Source organism: Pseudopipra pipra, chromosome 2 (assembly GCF_036250125.1).
Source record: "Pseudopipra pipra isolate bDixPip1 chromosome 2, bDixPip1.hap1, whole genome shotgun sequence".
In the NCBI taxonomy this organism is placed as follows: Eukaryota; Metazoa; Chordata; class Aves; order Passeriformes; family Pipridae; genus Pseudopipra; species Pseudopipra pipra.
The window spans coordinates 29,803,031-29,823,302 of NC_087550.1; the positions used below are offsets into that span (position 1 = coordinate 29,803,031).

The 20,272-nt window shown below is 46.3% G+C and overlaps 1 protein-coding gene across 3 annotated transcripts; it reads right to left on the reverse strand.

Moving 5' to 3' along the window:
- Positions 1-798: 798 nt before the first annotated feature.
- LOC135409367 (C-type lectin domain family 4 member E-like) lies at positions 799-19,292 on the reverse strand. 3 transcript variants are annotated; one of them, XM_064644792.1, is made up of 6 exons: positions 17,369-19,292; positions 7,508-7,624; positions 3,944-4,036; positions 2,151-2,302; positions 1,840-1,943; positions 799-1,426 (listed from the first exon to the last, which is right to left on the reverse strand). In XM_064644792.1, exons 1-6 carry the CDS (start codon positions 17,496-17,498, stop codon positions 1,282-1,284), a joined length of 741 nt encoding a protein of 246 aa, XP_064500862.1. In that variant the 5' UTR covers positions 17,499-19,292; the 3' UTR covers positions 799-1,281. The 3 variants fall into 3 exon arrangements, with proteins under 3 accessions (XP_064500862.1, XP_064500861.1, XP_064500863.1); XM_064644791.1 differs by having other exon boundaries at positions 1,840-1,961; XM_064644793.1 differs by lacking the exon at positions 17,369-19,292 and adding an exon at positions 10,941-12,049 and having other exon boundaries at positions 1,840-1,961.
- Between the last annotated feature and the right edge of the window lie 980 nt (positions 19,293-20,272).

The following is a 20,272-nucleotide window of genomic DNA, read 5'->3' on the forward strand; positions in this document are numbered from 1 at the left end:
GAGATCCATGGTGGCATACGGTCTGCAGTGGGACATGAAGGCAATTCAATAGGCAATGAACCTCTGGAAGGGACTTCATGTGCAGCAGCAGCCCTGTCCTGCCCCTTGCAGCCTCTTCTGCAGCATGACCTGGCCTGGTCCTCTTACAGGGACCACGGAGGATTTGGCCTTGCAGGAATGCTGCTGCATCAGGTGAGCCTGGGATCAGCTCTGACTTAGGAAGAGGACTGCTTCCTCCACGTGGCACTCAAGGCCCAGAGTGGATTGCTTCTCCCATGGGAGCAAGTCCAGAGGGAGAGCCATGGAGATGAAGGCAAAGGGAATGGAGAGAGAGGGCTGGAGCACCTCTCCTCTAAAGACAGGCTGTGGCATTTGTACAGCCTGGGGAAGAGAAGATTCCAAGGTGACCTTAGAGCAACCTTTCAGTACCTAAAGGAGGCTTACAGGAAGGCTGGAGAGGGACCTATCACAAGGCCATGTAGTGATGGCACAAGGGTTCATGGCTGTAAACTGAACGAGGGTAGGTTAGATTAGATTTCAGAAAGAAATTCTCTACTGTGACATTGGTGAAGCACTGGCCCAGGTTTCCCAGAGGAGCTGTGGATGCCTAATCCCTGCAAGTGTTCAAGGCCAGGCTGGATGGGGCTTTGAGCAACCTGCTCCAGTGGAAGGTGTCCACGCTCAAGACCCAGGGCTTGTAACCCAATGATCTTTAAGGGTCCCTTCCAACACAAACCATTCCATGATTCAAGGATTATACCCCGGCAGATTAGAGATGGAAAGAGAGAAAGACAGATCTACACACACTGCACAGAGACTTTTTTATTGGTCTAATACTGTATTTTCTCTTGCATAAATTTCAGAACTTGTTCAACAAAACCAGTGCAACTGGAGGACATTCTGCGTGTGACTCAACAGAAAGCAGAGACTTCTGCTGAAGGAGAGAAAGAAAATGCAGCTCAGGACATCTGTCTTCCATTCCTGTGTCTTCTTCCTGGAGAACTCCATGTCTTTTCTGCCAGTGGCCTCTGGACCCACTCAGAGAGAAGAGGACACAAGAACACAGGACCAACTTTGATGACCCTCAGCCTTCAAGTGTTCCCTCAGCCCCTCGATGCACTGGGGATGCTGGACAAAGGGTCGTATCACTTCCACTTCCATTTTCCCACACAGCACAGTGAAGATGCAGGCTTCAGGGCTCCCCACCCCTCCAGCACAGCCCTCTGCCAGTCTCAGCTCACTGCTCATCTCCCACTTTTACTAAAGATGGGGGTATTTCCATCACACAGTTACAGCAGCAGCTTCACAAATCCGATAAAACATCCGACATTCGACATTATTCCAGTTGTTGGGTATTTCTGAATCCCTATGCATTACAACACACATCTCAGAATCACCTTCGCTTGGTTCATTTCTTCGCCAGAACCTGAGACAAGAGACAGGCATGTTACTCCCCAGCTTTCATTGTAAAGCACTGCTGGAAAAGGCCACAGAAGGATGCAAGACTTGAAGGGGAGAGAGAAAAATTCCCAATGCTGATTCATGGACAGAAGATGTATCCTTCCTCCCTCTCTGATATCCCACTGGCACAAGTGTCATGTGGAAACCTGCCTTCTTTCTACAGCCTTCCAACACAGAAGGACCCTGCTCCTTCCTTCTGAGGGGAACTGATCACCACCACTCACCCCATGAACTTCACACCCAGCAGAGACACGTGTCTGCCTTCAGGGCAAGTTTGTGATACCTCCCTCTCACACACCAATAGACACCCTCACATCTCCCCTACTTTCTTGCACTACCAGGAGGCACACCAATCACTCTCCATCCAGGGATACTCACGCTGCTGTTACATCATAGGGAGTCTTGTCCACCCACTGCCACTGATCCACAATCTCTGCTCTCAGACCGATGTAGAAATTCTCTGCTTTTAGAATTGGTTTTATCTGTTTAGAGAGGAAAACCTGGAAATGAGGGAGAGTGCAATGTCTGTGAGATGCAGGATTGATCAGAGGGAGGCATCAGGAGTCCGTGTGGGGTAGGGATGGTGGCAAACAGAACCCAGTGCAGGACAAGGAGGGGCTCTGGGTCCCCTCCAGGGCCCAGCACTGTGTCTATGGCTGCTCTCCCCTCTCTCAGCCCTGTGCCTGTACCTGCTCTTCCTCACTGTTGATCACCACCAGGTGGGAGCCCATCCCAGTGCAGTTCTGCTCACTCTCAGACCAGGGCATCTTATCAAGGGACAGAAAATAGCAGCTGTTTTGAAACCTTCTCCAGCCCTTCGGGCAGCACATCCAGCCTCGGCCTGTGCGGGGAGAGAACACAGAATGAATGCAATGAATGCTAGCAACAAGAGAGATGGTGATTGCAAAGATCCAAGTTCTCCAGGGACAGTGCTCATGTTCTCCTTAGTCACTTTTCTTGACAGAAAGTGCTTGAAAAACAAGCAGAGGACAGATACTTTTTCCCACTGCTTTGAGGACGACCAGTGAGGTTTGTGTACACAAAATCCTGGTAATCTCCTTGCAGGTCTTCACAAGATTATTTTGGTGGTCTGGTTTGCCTTCTCCTTGTCAAGTCAGTCTCCTTTAGGCCTTTAGCCCCAGGAAACAGGGGATATTGCTTCTTTCCTTGACTGGAGCTGCCCTTTTATTACTGCTCCATTGTTAACCTCCCCTGTGCCACTCTGTGCTGTCCCCTTTGTCTGGTCTGAGTTCACAGGCATGATGCCCTCCAGGACATCATTAACATGGCCCTCTCCTCTTGTAACAGTTCGTTTGGATACATGTCCGGAATAAAAACAAGTACCAGAAACATTCAAACACACAAAATATCTTTTATTACAGTGAGAATAATAATGATGATAATAAACTTAGCAAAAAGAATTAAAAACTAAAATGGATACAAAATAACTACCTTATTGCGTGGCCTTAAAAAAAAAATATATGAACAGCATTTATAACATGATATTAACTAGTATAAAAAGGAGTTTAAAGGGATATCAAAAAAGGATCTTAACATGATATTATGGATAGCTATTAACACGATATTGGTTAGTAACAGGGAAATTAAAGGGAAATACTATGAACAACTTATTTATGTAACAATATTCAATAATAAAAGGGGAATTAAAGGAACAGTAGAAGGATATTAAAAAGTTTGCTTTCTCGGTTGCTTCCTGTCAATAAACTGTGCTTACCCACACAGACAGGCCAGGGCTGTCAGGATCTGCAGCAGCTGGTCGGTACCCATCCTTAGCGGGCATCCCCACGGAGCAACACAGTCTCGGTGGTAGGATGAGGATCGCTCAACTCAGCAGTCCTGACACCCCATTTTTATCAGTTCCACACTACACTACGTAGGGCCAGTATGCAGTATAAGGTGATGCCTGAATGGCAGCCAAACACTGCCTAATCATTACCTCATGGCAACAGTCTGCACGTGCCCTACTTGTAGGGCAAGGGGCGAGCGACCCCTGCCCACATAATCTTCCTCCCATCATCATCTTTCTCACCCCTATGTATGACCTCTACCATTGTGTTTCAAGAGTAGATGTATCTATCTTGCAATATGTAGCAAAACCAAGGAAGAACTCAGCTCTGATAATAGGGGATATCAGGCTAACTTGCTAAAAAGCACAGTGGACCTTACAATTAGCTTGTGCCATGAAGTTACATTGTACCATACTCTAGCTGGTTTCACATCCTAATATGATTCCTTTCTCACTGTAATGGAGCCTCTATGCTCCATTGATCATCTAATTCAAAAGTACCCCCCTTACACCTCCCCCTAAGCTCTTAGCAGGAAACCCTTTTTCTGCCTGCTTCCCTCCTCTGCAGTCCGCCTCTCCCAAGTCTGCTCCTGCTACCACTTGCTGTCAGAGCAGACCTCAGCATTCATTGTCCCCATCCCAAAGACCTCCTGTACCCCTGCCAGCCCTACTGACCTTTGTTTTCTGACACCGCTGAGTCGCACTCCCACGCCGTGAATTTCTCCTGCAGGGCTGTGGGCTGGTCACTGCTGTGGGAGAAGGGAGCCACTGGAAAGGGAGAGGAAAGGTGGCAGGATTACTCCTTCCTCCTGGCTCCTCACACAGCATCTCTGGGCTTCACTCCTGTTCCACCATCTCCCCACCAAGCACTGTCCCAGCCATCACCTCTCCTGGCCCAAACAAGTGGCATGGCTGCCTTCCCAGCTGCAAAGAGACAATCTTGCATCTCAGACAGCAGAAGGAACACTGGAAGGACACACCCTGAGGATGTGCCAGACAGGGCAGCATTGATTGCACCCAACCACAGCCACTCTACCATGAACATACCTACAGCCAAGCTGCCAGTCTAAACCTCTGTACAATCAGTGAATAAAAAGCTGCTCTTCAGTGTCACAGTTTATCACTCCCTAAACTAGATATCAACAGTAATTTGGAGGAGTAGCACATCAGGTGGGTCTGTTTCTTCAGCAACAGACAGTGCAGGTGAAGGTAATCACATACAGCTGGAGCTGCTGAAATCAGGGTGGAGGGTAAACTCATAGGATTTCATAGACCGCAGTGTCTGGGGAATAATACAGTGTTGGTGAATGGTCACATCCACAGCCTGAAGGACCTGTTACTAACTCAAACACTCAGACTTAAAACCAATCAGGATGTGCTCAGCAACACAGATGTCTGTTTTTATCAATTATTTCATTTAGAAGTATGTTTACTAGTGGGGAGAATAGAGGCATCACAGGATCAGGGAACCATAGAGTATGCTGTGATGGAAGGGACCCATCAGGATCATCGAGTCCAACTCCTAGCCCTTTACAGGATATTCCCAAGAATCACAACACGAGCCTGAAAATATTGTCCAAATGCTTCTTTAATTTTGGCAGGCTTGGTGCTGTGACCACTACCCTGGGGAGCCTGTTCCAGTGTGCAACCACCCTCAGGATGAAAAATTTCTCCTGATATCCAACCTAAACCTCCCTCAACTCAGCTTCATGCCGTTCTCTTGGGTCATGTCACTGGTCCTGAGAGTGAAGGGATCTGTACTTGCCCCTCTGCTTCCCTTCATGAGGATATTGAAGACCCCAGTGAGGTCTCCCCTCAGTCTCCTCCAGGATGAACAGACCAAGTGAACTCAGCCACTCCTCATAACGTTTCCCCACCAGACCCTTCACCATCCTCATGGCCCTCCTTTGGATGCTCTCTAATAGCTGAATGTCTCTTTTATATTGTGGTGCCCAAAAGTGCACGCAGGACACAAGGTGAGGCCTCATAGTGGCCTCAGTGCCTGATGAGGAATGAATTCCTGTAATGGAAGAAGGCTCAGAGAAGATGGGCAAGGGCAATGAGTGACTGACCACCTCTGATGCAAATAAAGGTGACCTTATCACTACACAAAGGGGGATGAGAAGATAGATGGCCTTTGTTTTAGTGCAGCTGAGCAAACTGACCAACTGTGCATCCCTCTAAAGATCACGAAAAGAGTGGTGTCTTCCTAAGTTAGCCAGACCAGCATGGGATGAGTGTATATGTGGCTTAGTCCAAAAGAGAGTAAAAAAATGAATGACTAACAAAGACTTACCTGAGGAAAGCACTGGGCCTGAGCTGTCCCCTCACATTTTTTTTTCTTGGTCATCGGGGACACTGGATGTCTTGATGCTGAATATATTGCAGAACTCTGTTCAGTTTTGGGCCCCTAACTACAAGAAAGAGGTGCTGGAGCTTGTCCAGAAAAGGGCAACAAAGCTGGGAAAGGGTCTGGAGCACAAGTCTTATGAGGATTGGCTGAGGGAGCTGGGGTTGTTTAGCTTGGAGAGGAGGAGGCTCAGGGGGGACCGTATTGCTCTTCACAACTACCTGAAAGGAGGCTGTAACCAGGTTACAGTCAGCCTCTTCTCACAGGTGACAGCTAACAGGACAAGAGGAAATGGCCCCAAGTTCTACCAGGGGAGGTTTAGTTTGGATATGAGCAAAAACCTCTTCACAGAAAGGTGGGTCAAGGATTGGAACAGGCTGCCCAGGGAAGTGGTGGAATCCCCATTCCTGGAAGTGTTCAAAAAACATCTAGATTTGGCACTTGGGGAGATGGTTTAGTCGTGAGCTTGGCAGTGTTTGGTTAACGGTTTGACTGCATGACCTTAGCGGTCTTTTCCAACATTAATGATTTTACTATTCTATGTTTGTATGACCGCTAACGAAAATCATGTTTGTATTGTGATTCATCTGTGCACTGCAATTGCCACTCTCTGCTATGTGAAATTTGTACTGGTGTTTTCACTTTAATACATGTGCTGTATCACTCTGCTAAACCAAAATCCTGTGTAGCATCAATTAACTTGGATAAGTAAATTTGCCACTAAAAATTAAACCTTCCATGTGTATGAGAAAGTTTCAGGCTCTAACATCCCACTCTAAAACTCCCCAACCTTTACTGTGAAAAGTTATACATTTGGGAACAAAGCAGTACAAACTCCTGGGACTCAGGAACTAATGACAGCAAAAGGAAGGGCAGTGATTTATCATAATATATGCCTCTATCAGAATCCATTACAGTTATTGACAATTTGTGGAAACATGCCATGAATTGTCTTTAACAGAAAATGAGAATGAAACAGTAATCACAATCTCCACAAACTGCATGTGCAAGAATAACTTTTAATTATTTAATCTGCAATTAACCCTAAAAAGGTGTGAGAGTTAGCACTGTGCAGCTCATCCTAGAGATGCCAGGACTATGAGAAGCCATGTTTTCCATTAGGACACAAAGTGTGTCCAAGCACCTTAGAGAGCCTAAGTGCAGATTCAGCTGCCTGTGTAGGCCCTTGTGCTTCCATCTCCACTTTTTCCCCTCTGCTAAATGTAATTTAGTTCCTTTCTGTGTAGTATGAAGGTAGAGAATTGTTCCTAAGTTTCAAAGAGGCCATTCAAGATGGGAATGTGCAATCTGGGCACACTGAAAAAACCCAGGTAAAGAGTGGAAGATTTGGGGGATGTATGCAGACATATACAAAGTCAGGTCAGGAAAACCTGAGACCTTTACACAAAGCCCAAACAACCATGCAGTTTTGAAAATGGCCATACTTCAAGCAGGGCAATAGACTAGAGACCTCCAGAAGCCCTTTCCTGCCTAACTCTTTTCATAATTCTCAGGAAGAGGGTGGGTATAACAGAACCATCTGGCATAATGCTGGGGTAGTCCTGCCTCCCACATGCCAGTTGGCCAGAACCTCTGGTTTGGCTGGCCTACAAGAGAGAAGTTTGTGTCATGTTGCAACTGTACCCTTAAATCCCCAATGCTTAATTAATCAGGGAAGATTTTGCTCCTAAACATACCATTCAAATGTTCAACGTTTGGATGTTCTGAACCCAAATGCTGGTGCTTGCATCCTTTTCTTATGACAAAATTGTTCTTGAGTAAAAGCCCCCTCTGGTTGGAAGGTATTCCCCTCTGGGTACTGATTTCTCTTCCTTTCTCCCAGCACTTCCCCCAGACCTCTCTTCTGTAACCAGCCTGCACATACTCACCAAGGAGAACAACAACAAGGGCAATGCATGTCAAGAGGAGCAACAGTGAGATCAGCCATGGGAGCCATGGTGGGTATTTCTGGGGGTGGTGCTCACACTTCTTCGTCTCAGGAGGTGCTAAAAGTGAAGGAACACACCAAACAAAACATCACAGTCAACTATGCTTTGGTCAGTCCCCAGTCCACATATCAGGGATGTACTACTCAAGAAAGAGCTCCTCAAAAATAAAAAGCAATTTAATTTCTGATGTGGAAGTTACATGGCTGGGGAGAAGAGCAGACTGGGACAAAGCAGGGGACCTCTGTGGTTTCTGGAGAAGGTCAAGTTCAGTGACAGTATTCCCAGTCCCAGCCCAACTGGTGAGCTAACAATGCTAACTGCTGTTATTAGGAGGTGAGGCCTTCATGTGGCCTCAAAATCTAAAGTGAAACAGTGTCTTTCTAGAATGAGCCCAAAGCTGCCAAATACAACATTGCTTTATCTGTAATACTTGAGAGATTCATATGAAGATTTCATATTGACTTCTTCCCAGAAAACCTTTTATGCCTGATTCAGTTCCTTCTTAGCATTTCGGACTTCCTGTGCAGAAAGTTGATATAAGATGAATGAGTACAGGAGACAAAAAATGTACAACGCTATGATGGCTCATAATCATTGGGAGATTAAAAGCTATATTCTTCCCTTCCATCTCTGCTTTCCGAGCCAGGGTTCAGAGATTTGCTCTAATAGGTTCCACTAGGATGGATACCTCGGGAGAGCAAAGGACTGTGTCCAGCAGCCTAAGTAAAGTATCACACTCAGATTAAGACTTGACAGGACTTGACTTTTGTCTAGGGGCCAGTACTGAGGAGGTTTGGAAGTAGACAGAGGAGCAGGTCACAGGGAAGGAGAAGCCATCACTTGTTATGAGATTGTTCTAGTTTGTGGCAGGTACACAAGCCAGAGCAAATAGAAAAGTAAAGAGACTGCAGCACTCACTGCGGGACATGAGTAAATAAGTTTTTGGAGAGACTGATATTAATGATAAGATTTAGAGAGACTTCATTTGTTGCTCAGCATGAAACTCCCAAGTCTATCAGCTGCCATGTGTGCCTGCCAGCCATGTCTAGTAAGCAAGACTTCCAGAAACCTGCTCTTTGTGAAAGCCTTCTGACTACTTCCCAAAGGTTACAGAAGGGCAAAAGGCACAATGTTGCATTATTTGTAGAGAAAACATTCATAGACAGACAGGATCCAGATTTCCTTGGTGAAATAACGTTTTTCTAGCCAAAGCTTTTGTCTGTAGTGAAAACAAGGAACCAGCTCTGGAGTCCAGCCACCTACTTCAGACCTAACCAGTCCAAATAACTTTTTTGATGTGCAGCACATCCAGAGTATGACTGTTCAACCTGTGCCCAGTCAGACCTGAGCATCCCACACTCACACCCAAGCGGCACAGGGAGCACTGTATGCCATCCCCCTCAGCAGCAGTAGTGCTGAGTGCAGTAATCTTGTGCACACTCAGTGGATTGAGCTCCCTGCAAAATGCTTTCCACAGCTGGTCTGCTTGCTTGTAAAATTTCCAGCGTGATCCCAACACAACAGACTTGATGAGCATATGCTGGTTATTCAGCATGTAAATCCAACATCTCCTAGGCACAGGCAGCAAGTGTGCGGCAGCACAGATGCCTGTGTTTTTATCTGGGAAATCCTGGTTGGAAATGAGGAATTTCCTGCTAGAGTTCATGTATTGTTTGATTAGCCTTCTCCTCTCTAACTTCTTGACTGCCAGTTTTGGTATCCCTAGAACCCAACTGAAGAGGCTACAGAATGGGAAAACCCAGGTGTGCTTGGCCATTACCAACACGGGGTCTGCATGGCCAGAGTAACCATTCAGAAGAACAACAGAGCAGCAAGACTGTCTCAACCTTTCACTAATAATCATAACACTCATCCTATGTGCATAGTGTGAGGCTGTGAGAGACACAGAACTGTCTGCAATGGTACTACCAGACACTCCTCTGCATTCCAAGTATAAACAACAGGCAGTGTGAGATCACTTCAACAGGCACACCCAAAATCAGACCCTAAGCACACACCCAAACCTATAGCATAAGCTTGGCATCCACAGCTCAAGCAGACATGGCTGGATCAGATGCCTTTGGAATATCATTTGGAACACGTTGCGGAACTTCCACCACCCCCACCTCACCACAATGGAAATGCTAGCTGTATCCAGAACCAGCTAATCTTGGTGCATTGAAAACAGTGAGCTTTCAAGACAGTCATTTATTTCCATGACTCATGCCTCAGAGCAAGCAAGGAATAACCTGGAGCTGATGCCTGCTCTGTTTGGGATTGTAAAACTGAGTTAAAGCTGTTAATAGGCAAGTTAATATCCTTAGCAGCAGTAATTAATTTATGCACACATACTTTCACTCCCCTGAAACCTGTTGTATAGGGTTCTCTATGTCAGGGCAGAAGCAATGAGCCATACATAAAGCCTCTCTATGTGTTCCTACTTGTGGCATAATGACTACAGAATACAAACTGATCAGAATATGCCTTACATTTGCATAAAGTCTGGTAAAAAAAAAATTACCACTGTAATTTTTAATAGCAATAAAAATTTGTTTGTTTGGTGTGTTAATTATTTTTCAGGAGTGGCAGACATCGATAATAGAGTTGGATCTTCCTCCAGATCTTAAATAATTCTCCTTCTGTGTATTTTAGGGTGTTTTGTTCAAGTTTTGGGTCTCTTTTCTTCAATGACCATATCTCAATCAACCATGGAAAATGGGGTTATAAGTTCCTGCAGCCAGTACCACTTCTCATGAAGCTGCAGAGTACAACTGACTGCTCTACTATAGGGAGACTCCTGTCCTTTTCATAAGCAGGAATCTGTGGTCTCACTCTCTTAGAAGCAGGAGCAGTAGCAGCAAGGGCTTGGGCTTATTTGCTGCTTTGGGAGCCCCTTCACCTTTGTGACAGATCAGATTGTTTGTAATAAATTGTTGGTACTCAATACTGTCCAAAAACGACTCATTCAAGACTACATACCATGTAAGGATGCAGCCAGCATGGAAGCAGGGCTAAGCACTACTCCTGTACAGTGCCTATGCTGCACCTTATACCTATTGCCACTGTTGGTGTTGCAACCAGGGGACTGAGGGAGCCCAAATACATTCCTTAATGAATGTTCACTTGAAACCTACTGTCTGTGCTCCCAGTAGTCATTCTTGATCATGTTGCAACTCCAACTCACCTTTACTCTTGCAGACATTCCTTGAGACTCTTACTTCAAAACTCCTCCAGTCTCCTGCTCATTTAGTGGTAGACAGCTCCTTTTTCTCACCAATCCATCAAGACCAGGTAGGAAAAGACTCTGTTCCCTGTTCTTCAGCCCCCCTTCATGCCAGCTCCATTTCCCCTGAATAACCCATCCATTCCTTACCTTCAACCACTGGAGCCAGTGATGCATTCTTGAACTTCACCTCAGCATAGGTGACTTCTGATGCCATTTAATCACAGTGTGACCACTGACCCTGTCCTTAGTTTTCCCACATAAAATGTGGTCCTTTTAGGTCCTTGTTTCCAGGGGGTGACACCAATAGGTTACTGAGGCTTTCCCATCAGCTCATTCACCCTCTGCCCATAAAAGAAGGCTGTGTTAAACACCGGAAACACTGGCAACAACCTCAGAATTCCTGGGAGCTCAGAAGTGCTCCATATGGGTCTTCAGTTTCTTAGCCCAGAAAATCAGCCCTGGCACTATGAAAACTTCTGAGACATAAAAAAAAAAAAGAGAACCTAACAACTGAAAAGGAAGTTGCATCCTTCCTTCCCCTTAACCAATTCCCAGCTGATAGCCTTGCTTTTAAAGATATTTTTTGGGTTTTCTTTTTGTCTTTTTACCTTTCTTATTTAACTTTCTCCTATTCTCATATTTTCATGCCTTCCTTTGTCTGTTTGCATTCTACTATTGTCCCTAGGTTTGCAGCTATCACAGCTCCTAGCCCAGTTTAACCCGCAGTCCAATATAAAATGCATCCTGCCCTCACTAGTCCCTTGTGATTAAGCTGCATTTTCTACATCAAATGTTGTAGTTATGTGTCATTCTCGGAAGTCAGTCCCAGTTGGGAGCTAGCACTTATAACATATCTCAAATAAGGAAATGTTCCTGTAGAAGTGAGACTAGGGATCTGCAGCCTTAGGCAAAGGAATAAAAATAATCAGAACTATGATATATCCAAGGAGAAACAAAAGGATGAGGCCAAGGTCAAGGAGGAGAGCAAGCAAAGTGGATTTAAAAAAAAAATTGTTGATGGTTTGAGAGGTTATTGGGAAGACCACACACAGTGACCTTTCTATCACAACCTGATTCACAGCCTGTGGAAGTTCAGAGCAGTGCTTGCTTCAGGCTCCATTTCAGAGGCTTTTGAAAAGGGATGGTTTATATTTTTTTGCTCCCACACTGTAATTTATCTCCCTTATCTGCTTTCTGGTAAAGGCCTCTGATATTACCTTGGACAAAATGTCATTCTGATCTTTAGCCTGATTTCAAGCTGGAGACAATTAAGGGAAATGGCTGCTGAGATACATGCTAGATCAGAAAGACTCTGAGAAGAAAAGCCAGTAAGTCAGGCAGGGTGAGAAGGGTTCAGTCAGCAGATAGGACTCAGGAATCACAGAATGGTTTGGGTCAGAACGGACCTTCACAGACTGTCTTGTCCAGCCCACTGCCATGGGCGAGGACATCTTTCACAACATCAGGCTGCTCAAAACCCCTTCCAATCTGGTCTGAAACATTTTCAATTAAGGGGAATCAGCAACTTCTCTGGGCAAACTGTGCCAGTGTTTCAACATCCTCATTGTAAAGATTTTGTTCCTTATATCTAATCCAGATCTGGCTTCTTCCACTTTAAAACCATTACCCCTTGTCCTATCACTACAGGTGCTGGTAGAAAGTCTCTCTCCATCCTTCTTTTAAGCCCCATCTAAGTATCGAAAAGCCACAACAAGGTCTCCAAAACAACCAGAAGGGAGAAGGAAAAAGTTTTGCTTGGTTAGTTTAGCTAGCTGGAATTTCCTTAAGGCAGAGCAGACTGAGATGCTCACAGGACATCCAGGGAGCTAGCACAGAGGGCACACAGGGCAGAGCTGGAGGTGAGATAGGGCAGTACCAGGAAGAACATGCATCAGACACCAGAGGACCGTAATGTGGTAAAAGGTAAAGGGCACATGAACACAGATTACAGAGAACTACCCCTAAACAGAGTGGGGCATATGTAGCTGGATTTCTTTACCAAGGAGCCTCCTCATGTCTTGTGTGCTCTAAACTGGCTTTATTTCTCCATTTTGTATTGTTTGCAAAGAGCGTGACTTTTATACAAGAATCAGAACATTTGCAGAACAGAAGCCTGGCCCCTTGAGAATATGCATGCTGCCTGCTTTTCTTTCCAACATCCTTCCAGCACTATGCTTTGTCTTCAGGCTTGGCCCTCTCACTGGAATTAAGTCTCCCCTGAGTGTCTGCTGAAATCTAGTAAGCCCTCAAATTTCATGTTGAGATTTCAGAGCAATCCTCTGCATGCTTCCCCCTGTCACCACCCAACCAAGCTCAACAGACCCAGTCTCGTGAGGAAAAGGCTTACTTCCTGTCAGGGTTTCAAGATTTCCACTGTGGAGAAACAGGAAATACAATCAGCAGACAAAGAAGGAAGTCACAGAGTTTTTTCCATTGAATCACATCTCCAAACAGAGCTGAGGCATTTCAAATGCGAATTCAGGCTGTAGCTGCTCTTTTTATTAGATTACACTAGACTGCACTCAAACATCAGTAGACAGCTCAATTCTTCTTTCTCAGCCATCAGAGTTGTTTTTGCTTGCTATCGAAATTCAACCTTGAATCATACTTCCATAGGATGGAATGCTGAGCTGCGCAACAACAGTGAGGCGATATTCCTGAGGGTAAAATTTGTCCTTTGCATTTCATACGCACTGATGGCATCTAACTGGGTGGAAGACAGGAACAATTGGGCCCTGCAGTTAGTTGTGGTGCTAAAAAAAAAACCCCAAAAAAATAACATCTTGCTTTATAAAAAACCCCAAACTCACGCTTTGTTTCCTTGCATTCCCACTGCTGCTCCTCAGTTCCTCTCTTTCCCCACTTCTGTGTTCTGCTCATCCCCTTGTCCTCCAACAATAACTGTGTTTCCCCACAGACATCTTTCAGCTGAACCCTACTCTGCAGTGCCACATACCTCCCACACTCCCAATTCCCACTTGCCTCACAACCCAGCTACTTTCTAGGACTCGTGTTTGCTCACCTCAACAGCCCTGTACTTCCTTCTTACTTGTGCTCCCGTTGCGGGTTGTTCCGCAAAACTCCATGGGCACCATTTGGCTGCCTGACCCAAACAGAAAGCATGGAGGAAAGCTCTTTCTCCCCTACCTGTCAGTAAGGTTTGAATAATGTAGTATCAGCAAGCCCTTCACCTCACAGACAGTGTCACCCAATCGAGCAAGCAGGTCCATGTCACAACAGAGGAGACAGCGCCATTGCACAGGCCTTACTTCTTTTGAAAATCCATCTGAACCAGAGAGCAGAGCAGCCGAGGGAAGAGCAAAAAAAGACAGTGGAGCATGGAAAATGGGGAGAAGTTAATAAGGGAGGTGAGATACCTAATCAAAGGGATTCAGGCAGTGAAAGCTCCTTGAAAGCTTCTGAGGGATTTGGCTCGTTAGAGAGGATCTACCAACATTGCTGCAAGGAACTGGTTAAGGCAGGGAGGGGCAGTATGCTGCAGTTCTTACTGCAGGAGCTGAGTTCCCCCAGCTCCAGGGGACAGTGTGAGAGCACTGCAGCCCCCTGGGAACTGGGAGAAAGGCATTCCATGGCTGATAACACTGGCCAGAGCTGCAAGGATAAGAGACCTCTTGTGGAAGGCAGTCACAGAAGGTGAACCAGGGTTCCATACAAATTGCCAGGAGACCTAGGAAGAAATGGGCTATATGGAGCTATAAAAGCTCAGAGAAAAGGACATTTGAGCCAGCATCCAGGGGAGAAGAGAAAACAGGGAAGTACTGAACGGACAGTGAGAAAGGGAGGTGAGAGCAATGAGTGGGATGGGTTAAACAGAAGGCAGCACTGCGAAGCCACACTAGTTTCTGGCAGGTGGCAGCACTTCACCACAGGCAGGCCTGAGTCAGCAGCAACACACGGTGTCCTGAGCAAAACCACCTAGAGTAACAGTAGTACATAGACAGAGGTCAGCACCTCACCAAAATATATGGTTACAGTACCATGCAGAACATGGTGACAGGAAAGTAGAAGAGATGAGAAAGAAATTTTTTCCCCCCAGAAAGGGTTTGTGCACTTTTCCCCTGCACACATTTCTACCAAGTTTTAGTGAGACTTGAGGTTTTCAAGCAGAAGAAGCCATGTCCCAAAGTTATGTGAGCTGAGGCAGCTCAAACTCAGTCAGACTCCGGAAGGGAAAGTCGAGTGCCCAGCTGTAATGACAGACTATCAAAATCCCCCAGGCGCAAAGGAAAGAATAAGAGAAGTAAGAACACTATCCAGGGAATCTTCAAGGAGACAAGAAGCCCCAACCTGCCTCTTTACATAAAGCATTAACATAGGATTGTTTCTTCAGAAGAGAAGAGATATGTTTCATTTATTTCCCCTAATTAACAAGTTATCCAGTCAAAGCTGACCGAGGACACATTCAGATGCATTTATCTCACAGCTTTGGTTTATGCCATTACTGCGAACGCCGCACCTTTGCCCCCTTCCTCTTTTGGACCGGAGTCACAAGTCTCAAGGCCAGAAATTGTTGGAAATCGGGTCCAGATACTGCAGTTGCTTGCCACAGTGGCATATCTGACTTCAAACCTGGGCCAGATCCAAGTCCTGATCAGACCCCAGTGGCCTGTTTCAGAGGCAGGGCTGTGAAGTTTATCATCTTAGACAAACTGCATATGGGATTCGCATGAAAAAGTTGTGGCCACATAACACCTCCAATTCTTCATGTTTTATTTTCAGTTCTGTCTAAGGATCACACAGATCATCAACAGCCTTGAATTCAGTTTGGCTACTCTCTGCCCAGTGAGGTGAATGCACCTGATCTTCTTCTTTTGAAGGGGGAATGGGGGGAGTGGAAAGAAAAGCATAAAAATGGAAAACAACCACAGTCACCAAGTAACTATGAGGGTTATCAGGTAAGGTCACACAGATCCATGACGTAATCTTAGGGCCACTCTTATTTGATCTCAAGCTGTTTCCCTCCACATCCTCTCCACATAGTAAAATCTTCTCATAGGGAGGTTTTGGGGACAGCCCTACTGGTTAGGCTGTCCCAGCAGGTGGGTCTGGAATAGCAGCACAAACTTCCCTGGTCCTGCAGAGCTCCCTCACCCCACTCATATCCTCAAGGGCAGATGTATCAGTGAGATTGTAAATGGCCTGTGCTGACCCTTACCCTTCATCCGTAGCCAAGGCAGCCCTGCATGCCGTTTGCAGCCTCCGAGCCCTCCTCGTGCTGGACAGCAGCAGGGCAGGGGGACACCATCTGCCCCTAGAGGAGTGCAGACCTCCCATGTCTGCACTGTCCTGTCCAGTCAGGACATGACAAGGCAAAGGCCATTTGGAAACAGCGACAGAAAGCTGAATGAAACCCAGGGAGAATAGTCAACTCAGTCAGACACTCCTTGGCACCTCGTCACTGAAACATGCTAGGAAAGTTTTAATGCCAGGCAGGGAGTGCTTAAGCTTTGGGGTTCAACTGTATGCAAGAGCCTCCTCATGACACAGATGCCAACACAGTTGGATGGGGAAGGGCAATTTTTTTTGAAGAGCACACTCTCCAGGTGCCTGTGTCACCAACTTTTACCACGGCAGGACACTGAAGTCAGCACAGTAAAGTGAAGGGCGGGCAAATGGCACTTCAGGGTACCATGCTCCAGCATGGAGCCAGCATTGACTCAAAGGGCGAAGGGCCCCTGCTGCTGACTCCCTGCAGGTCCCGGAGCTGCCAGCTGAGATGACACAGAGAGCAAAGTGCTCCTTGATGACTCACATTGGCCTGCAGAACCATGGCCTGAGTCTCTTAGACCCTGCTTCCAGTTCACAGTTATTCATGTATTTAGCATTTTAAGACTGGACCAGACAGGCTCAGCACACCATCCTGGCCCTCACCCAGCCTCTGCCCTTCCTGAGGTGAAGGATAGCTGTCAGACCTCAGCATTCCCCACCACTGACCACCCTCCCATGTCAGATGTCTCACCACACTGCTGGCCCACCATGGGCCACAGCCCAACACTAAAGCTGTGCTAGGAAATACTTCAAACTGGAGGTATCCTGTTAAAACCTTGCTCAAAGCAGGACTACTTCTGGAGCTAGACCAGGCTACACAGGGCAAGTTATCTGCTTACAGTAACCCTGCCTCTGTATGAAATGTATTGTTTAAGGGCTTTTTTGTTACCAAAAAATATGCAGTGGTCATTTCCAAGCACAGCACATACCCATGGTATTGACTTCAGCTTTAGGTATTGGTGACAGCAGCCCCTAACACTGGGCCAGACATACAGCCTATGCTGCCATATCTACAGCCCCTCAGCACATATTACCCAAAAAAATGCTCTCCTACTCCTTACCACTTGGCACTGCTGCTCACTGGACTACAGTTCCTTGTCCCTGCTAGCTAACCAAAGTGCTGGTTTGCATAGCATTACTGACATAGCATCTCCACACATCTTTGAACAGTTTGCTTAACACCGTAAACATGCACTTACAGACAAATGTTTAGACATCACTTTAAAAAAGACTAGGAGGGGTGCTGCTCCTTTGGGCCAAACTTCAAAGACAACAGAAATACATACCTGTAAATACACTAGACCACAAGAGGAGATATGTGCCTGCCCTGGCACAGCTTGATTCCAAGCCCCACACAAGGCTTTCTGTGCAGCAGGGAAACACAGAGGGCATTAGGATTGCAGAACATGGGTACATTTGAAAGCACCAGTTCCATTACTGCCAAATTATCAAAGTGCAAATCGCCAGCTGCAGTTTCTTTTCAGAGAGCACCTCACCAGTGCTAGCCAGGTCTCAGGTGGTGTCTGCCTGCATCCCACCTGCCACTCCCCCGATTCCTGGAGGCCCAGCCAGCCCCTGAAGATGGTGGCTGAGCCCAGAATTGCAGGAAAGCCCGCAACAAAGGGTTTCGGCAGCAGATGGCAGCACACTGTCATAGGTGAGACTGAACTTCCAATGCCCGATCGCGGATGAGGCTTGCAGACCAGGCTAGGAGGGCAGGGGAGCACCACACATCCCTAAAACACAAGGCTCAGCACAAAGGCGGTAAGTTACAGGTGGCTCCCTCCTTTACGGCATGTCTCTTCAGCCTGCTTCAAGGACTAAAAAGCCAGTCTACTAAGCAAGCCAGATGCTTCTGTCCCAGGGCTCGGGAGTCTACAATGTTCTACTGTTCTACAATACCTAGGAAAGAAAAGGGAAAGCAGGCTATTGAAAGTTACCTGGCTGGCCTGCCCCAAACACAAGTGATGGAATAAGATCCCAAAAGTGACAGCTGGAAAACGTGGCTCTGCTCAGGAGCCACTATAACAACCAGCTATTGCTGACTGATGGATTTTTCCCATGCTCAGCTTCAAGGAATGTCTGTCAGAGTCCGAACTCTGGATGGGGCAAAATTAAGCTACCAAACTAGAAGGGCACTGCATCCTGCAATGTGCTTTTCCTTTTCCTGTGAGCATGGACAGAGATATTAACTTGGAAGAAAGAGACCAACCAATAACCACCTCTAGAGTGAGAGTCTATTGTTCATGTAATGCAATGAGCACTCAACAGATTGCCTAGACCTTGAGGCATTATGTGTGTTAACTACTTAGGCCCCAGGGCTCCGCTTCTATGTTACCAGCCCAGCTGTTCTCCCTCCTAGAACTTTGTAGATTTATGCTGATTTAACAGCTTGAGTTCAGATTCAGATCCTGTTTCCTCATTACCAATGCTCAGAAAGACTTTGGGGTTTTTGGTTTCCTGTTTGGTTTTTATTTGGAAGAACAAGTCTTCCTCTCCATTTCTTCAGGAGTCCACACACAGCATCAAGGCTTTGTGAAGTCTAGAGTCTGAAATTCACATGGCTGTGGTAGGAACAGTTGCTGCATGACTGTGAGACATAAGTCATAGACTGTAGAACATAATTAATGGGAGAAAGGGGTGGGAAACACTCACATCCCACCTCAACTACAACTTTCACAAAAGAAACAACCAAAAACCAGATGAAACTGGGATCTTCCCTTCGACATTTCTTTCCTGACTCTATTTGCTACAGTCTGCCTCTCAATTGGCACAAACTTTTCTGCCCCTTTGACTAGTCCCTCTCAGACTGATGGCAGGTCTTCCCAAAAGCCTAAGGAAATCAGCCGATCTACTATGTAAAACGTAAATGTTCAGGGGATATTGCTCAGTTTGATCTGCTGATACATATTAAGGGCCTGACCTTGATCCTTTACCTAGAGAAGACTATTGTCTGCAGTATCAGAAACTGTAGTTCTCAAGCAGCCTGCTTATTGGCTTCTGCTACATTAGAAGAAACCACTGGTAATGGGAAGTACAGAAAGATGGAAGAATTCAGCTGGTCCAGCCACAGGCCAGGCCAAGTAATTTCACCAGTAACTTACCAGGGAGGAAAGATATGGGGACTGGGAAGATTTCCAGAGGGGACTAAACTCTCCTCAATGAACTGTTTCCCAATCCTCTATGCTTCTTTATGCATAAACAGGAGTATATCCCTGCACTTCCCTTAGGTGCACCTCACCTGAAAATCCTCCTGCTCTGGAGAAATACCCTTTTAAGCTTTTTAATCCTTTTTGCTGCAAGTACCTACTGAAAAGTCAGAGAAACTTCACCATAGCTTGTGGGCATGCTGCTTCACCTTCCACCTGCCAGGACGCATACAACATCGCACCAAAACAGGGTCACAGCTCTGCTCCTAGATCTGAAAAAAATCTAGATTTTTTTTTCAGTCACCACAGATGCTAGAATATTTGACAATTCAAACAACCAACTTCAAAGGTTAAGACTTCTCATCTTTACCCAGGCCATAAGACTTCTGTTGTACTTTCAACACAGCCATATGCACAGCTTTGCTGTCTGGCAGAGGAACACTGAGAAAGCATGGCTGCACAAGATAACAGCTGTAAGCAGGCTTGATAGAACATCAGGGCCCTGAGCATATTCCCCACTTTCTGGCAGATTGGCTGCCTGGACTCAGGTCCAGCTTAAGTAATAGAGGTGTCTGGCTTTGAGAAACCTTAGCAAAGTTGGCCTGCAGGCTTATCACAGCTAAGGGTCTCACGCTTGATCCCTGCCTGAGCTAGAGCAGCCATGCCCACATCTGGCCACATACCCTGCTGATCTAAACCCTCACCCTGACGGGCTCTGATCTTTGTGCTCAAGTACTGCAGGACTGCTCCTTTGTTGGTGAGCCCACTGCCCCTGCCTGCCCTGCTGTGACTCAGCTTCCAGTTTGCCCTCTCTTTCCAAGCAGCCTGCCCTTGCTGCTCCTGACAAAGCTCACCTTGCTCACCTCTGCAGTCAGCAGAGACTGCTTCCCATCTACCAGCATGGCAAGAATAATTTCTCAAAGTATCTGCAGGCTGTAAATGCCTCTAATGTCTGAAATGCTAAATGTCAGGGCAACTAAGTTTTCTCACTTGTAGTTTTATCCACACTCTTATCAAGCATCATATGCACCTACAGTCAGG

Coding starts and splice junctions, on each gene's coding strand:
- LOC135409367 (XM_064644791.1), bottom strand. CDS start 17,498: ATGTACCCATGTTCTGCAATCCTAATGCCCTCTGTGTTTCCCTGCTGC. Junction 4,037..7,507: donor CCTTGTTGTTGTTCTCCTTG/GTGAGTATGTGC, acceptor CTCCCTTTCCAG/TGGCTCCCTTCTCCCACAGC. Junction 1,427..1,839: donor CCCTATGATGTAACAGCAGC/GTGAGTATCCCT, acceptor CTCTTGTCTCAG/GTTCTGGCGAAGAAATGAAC.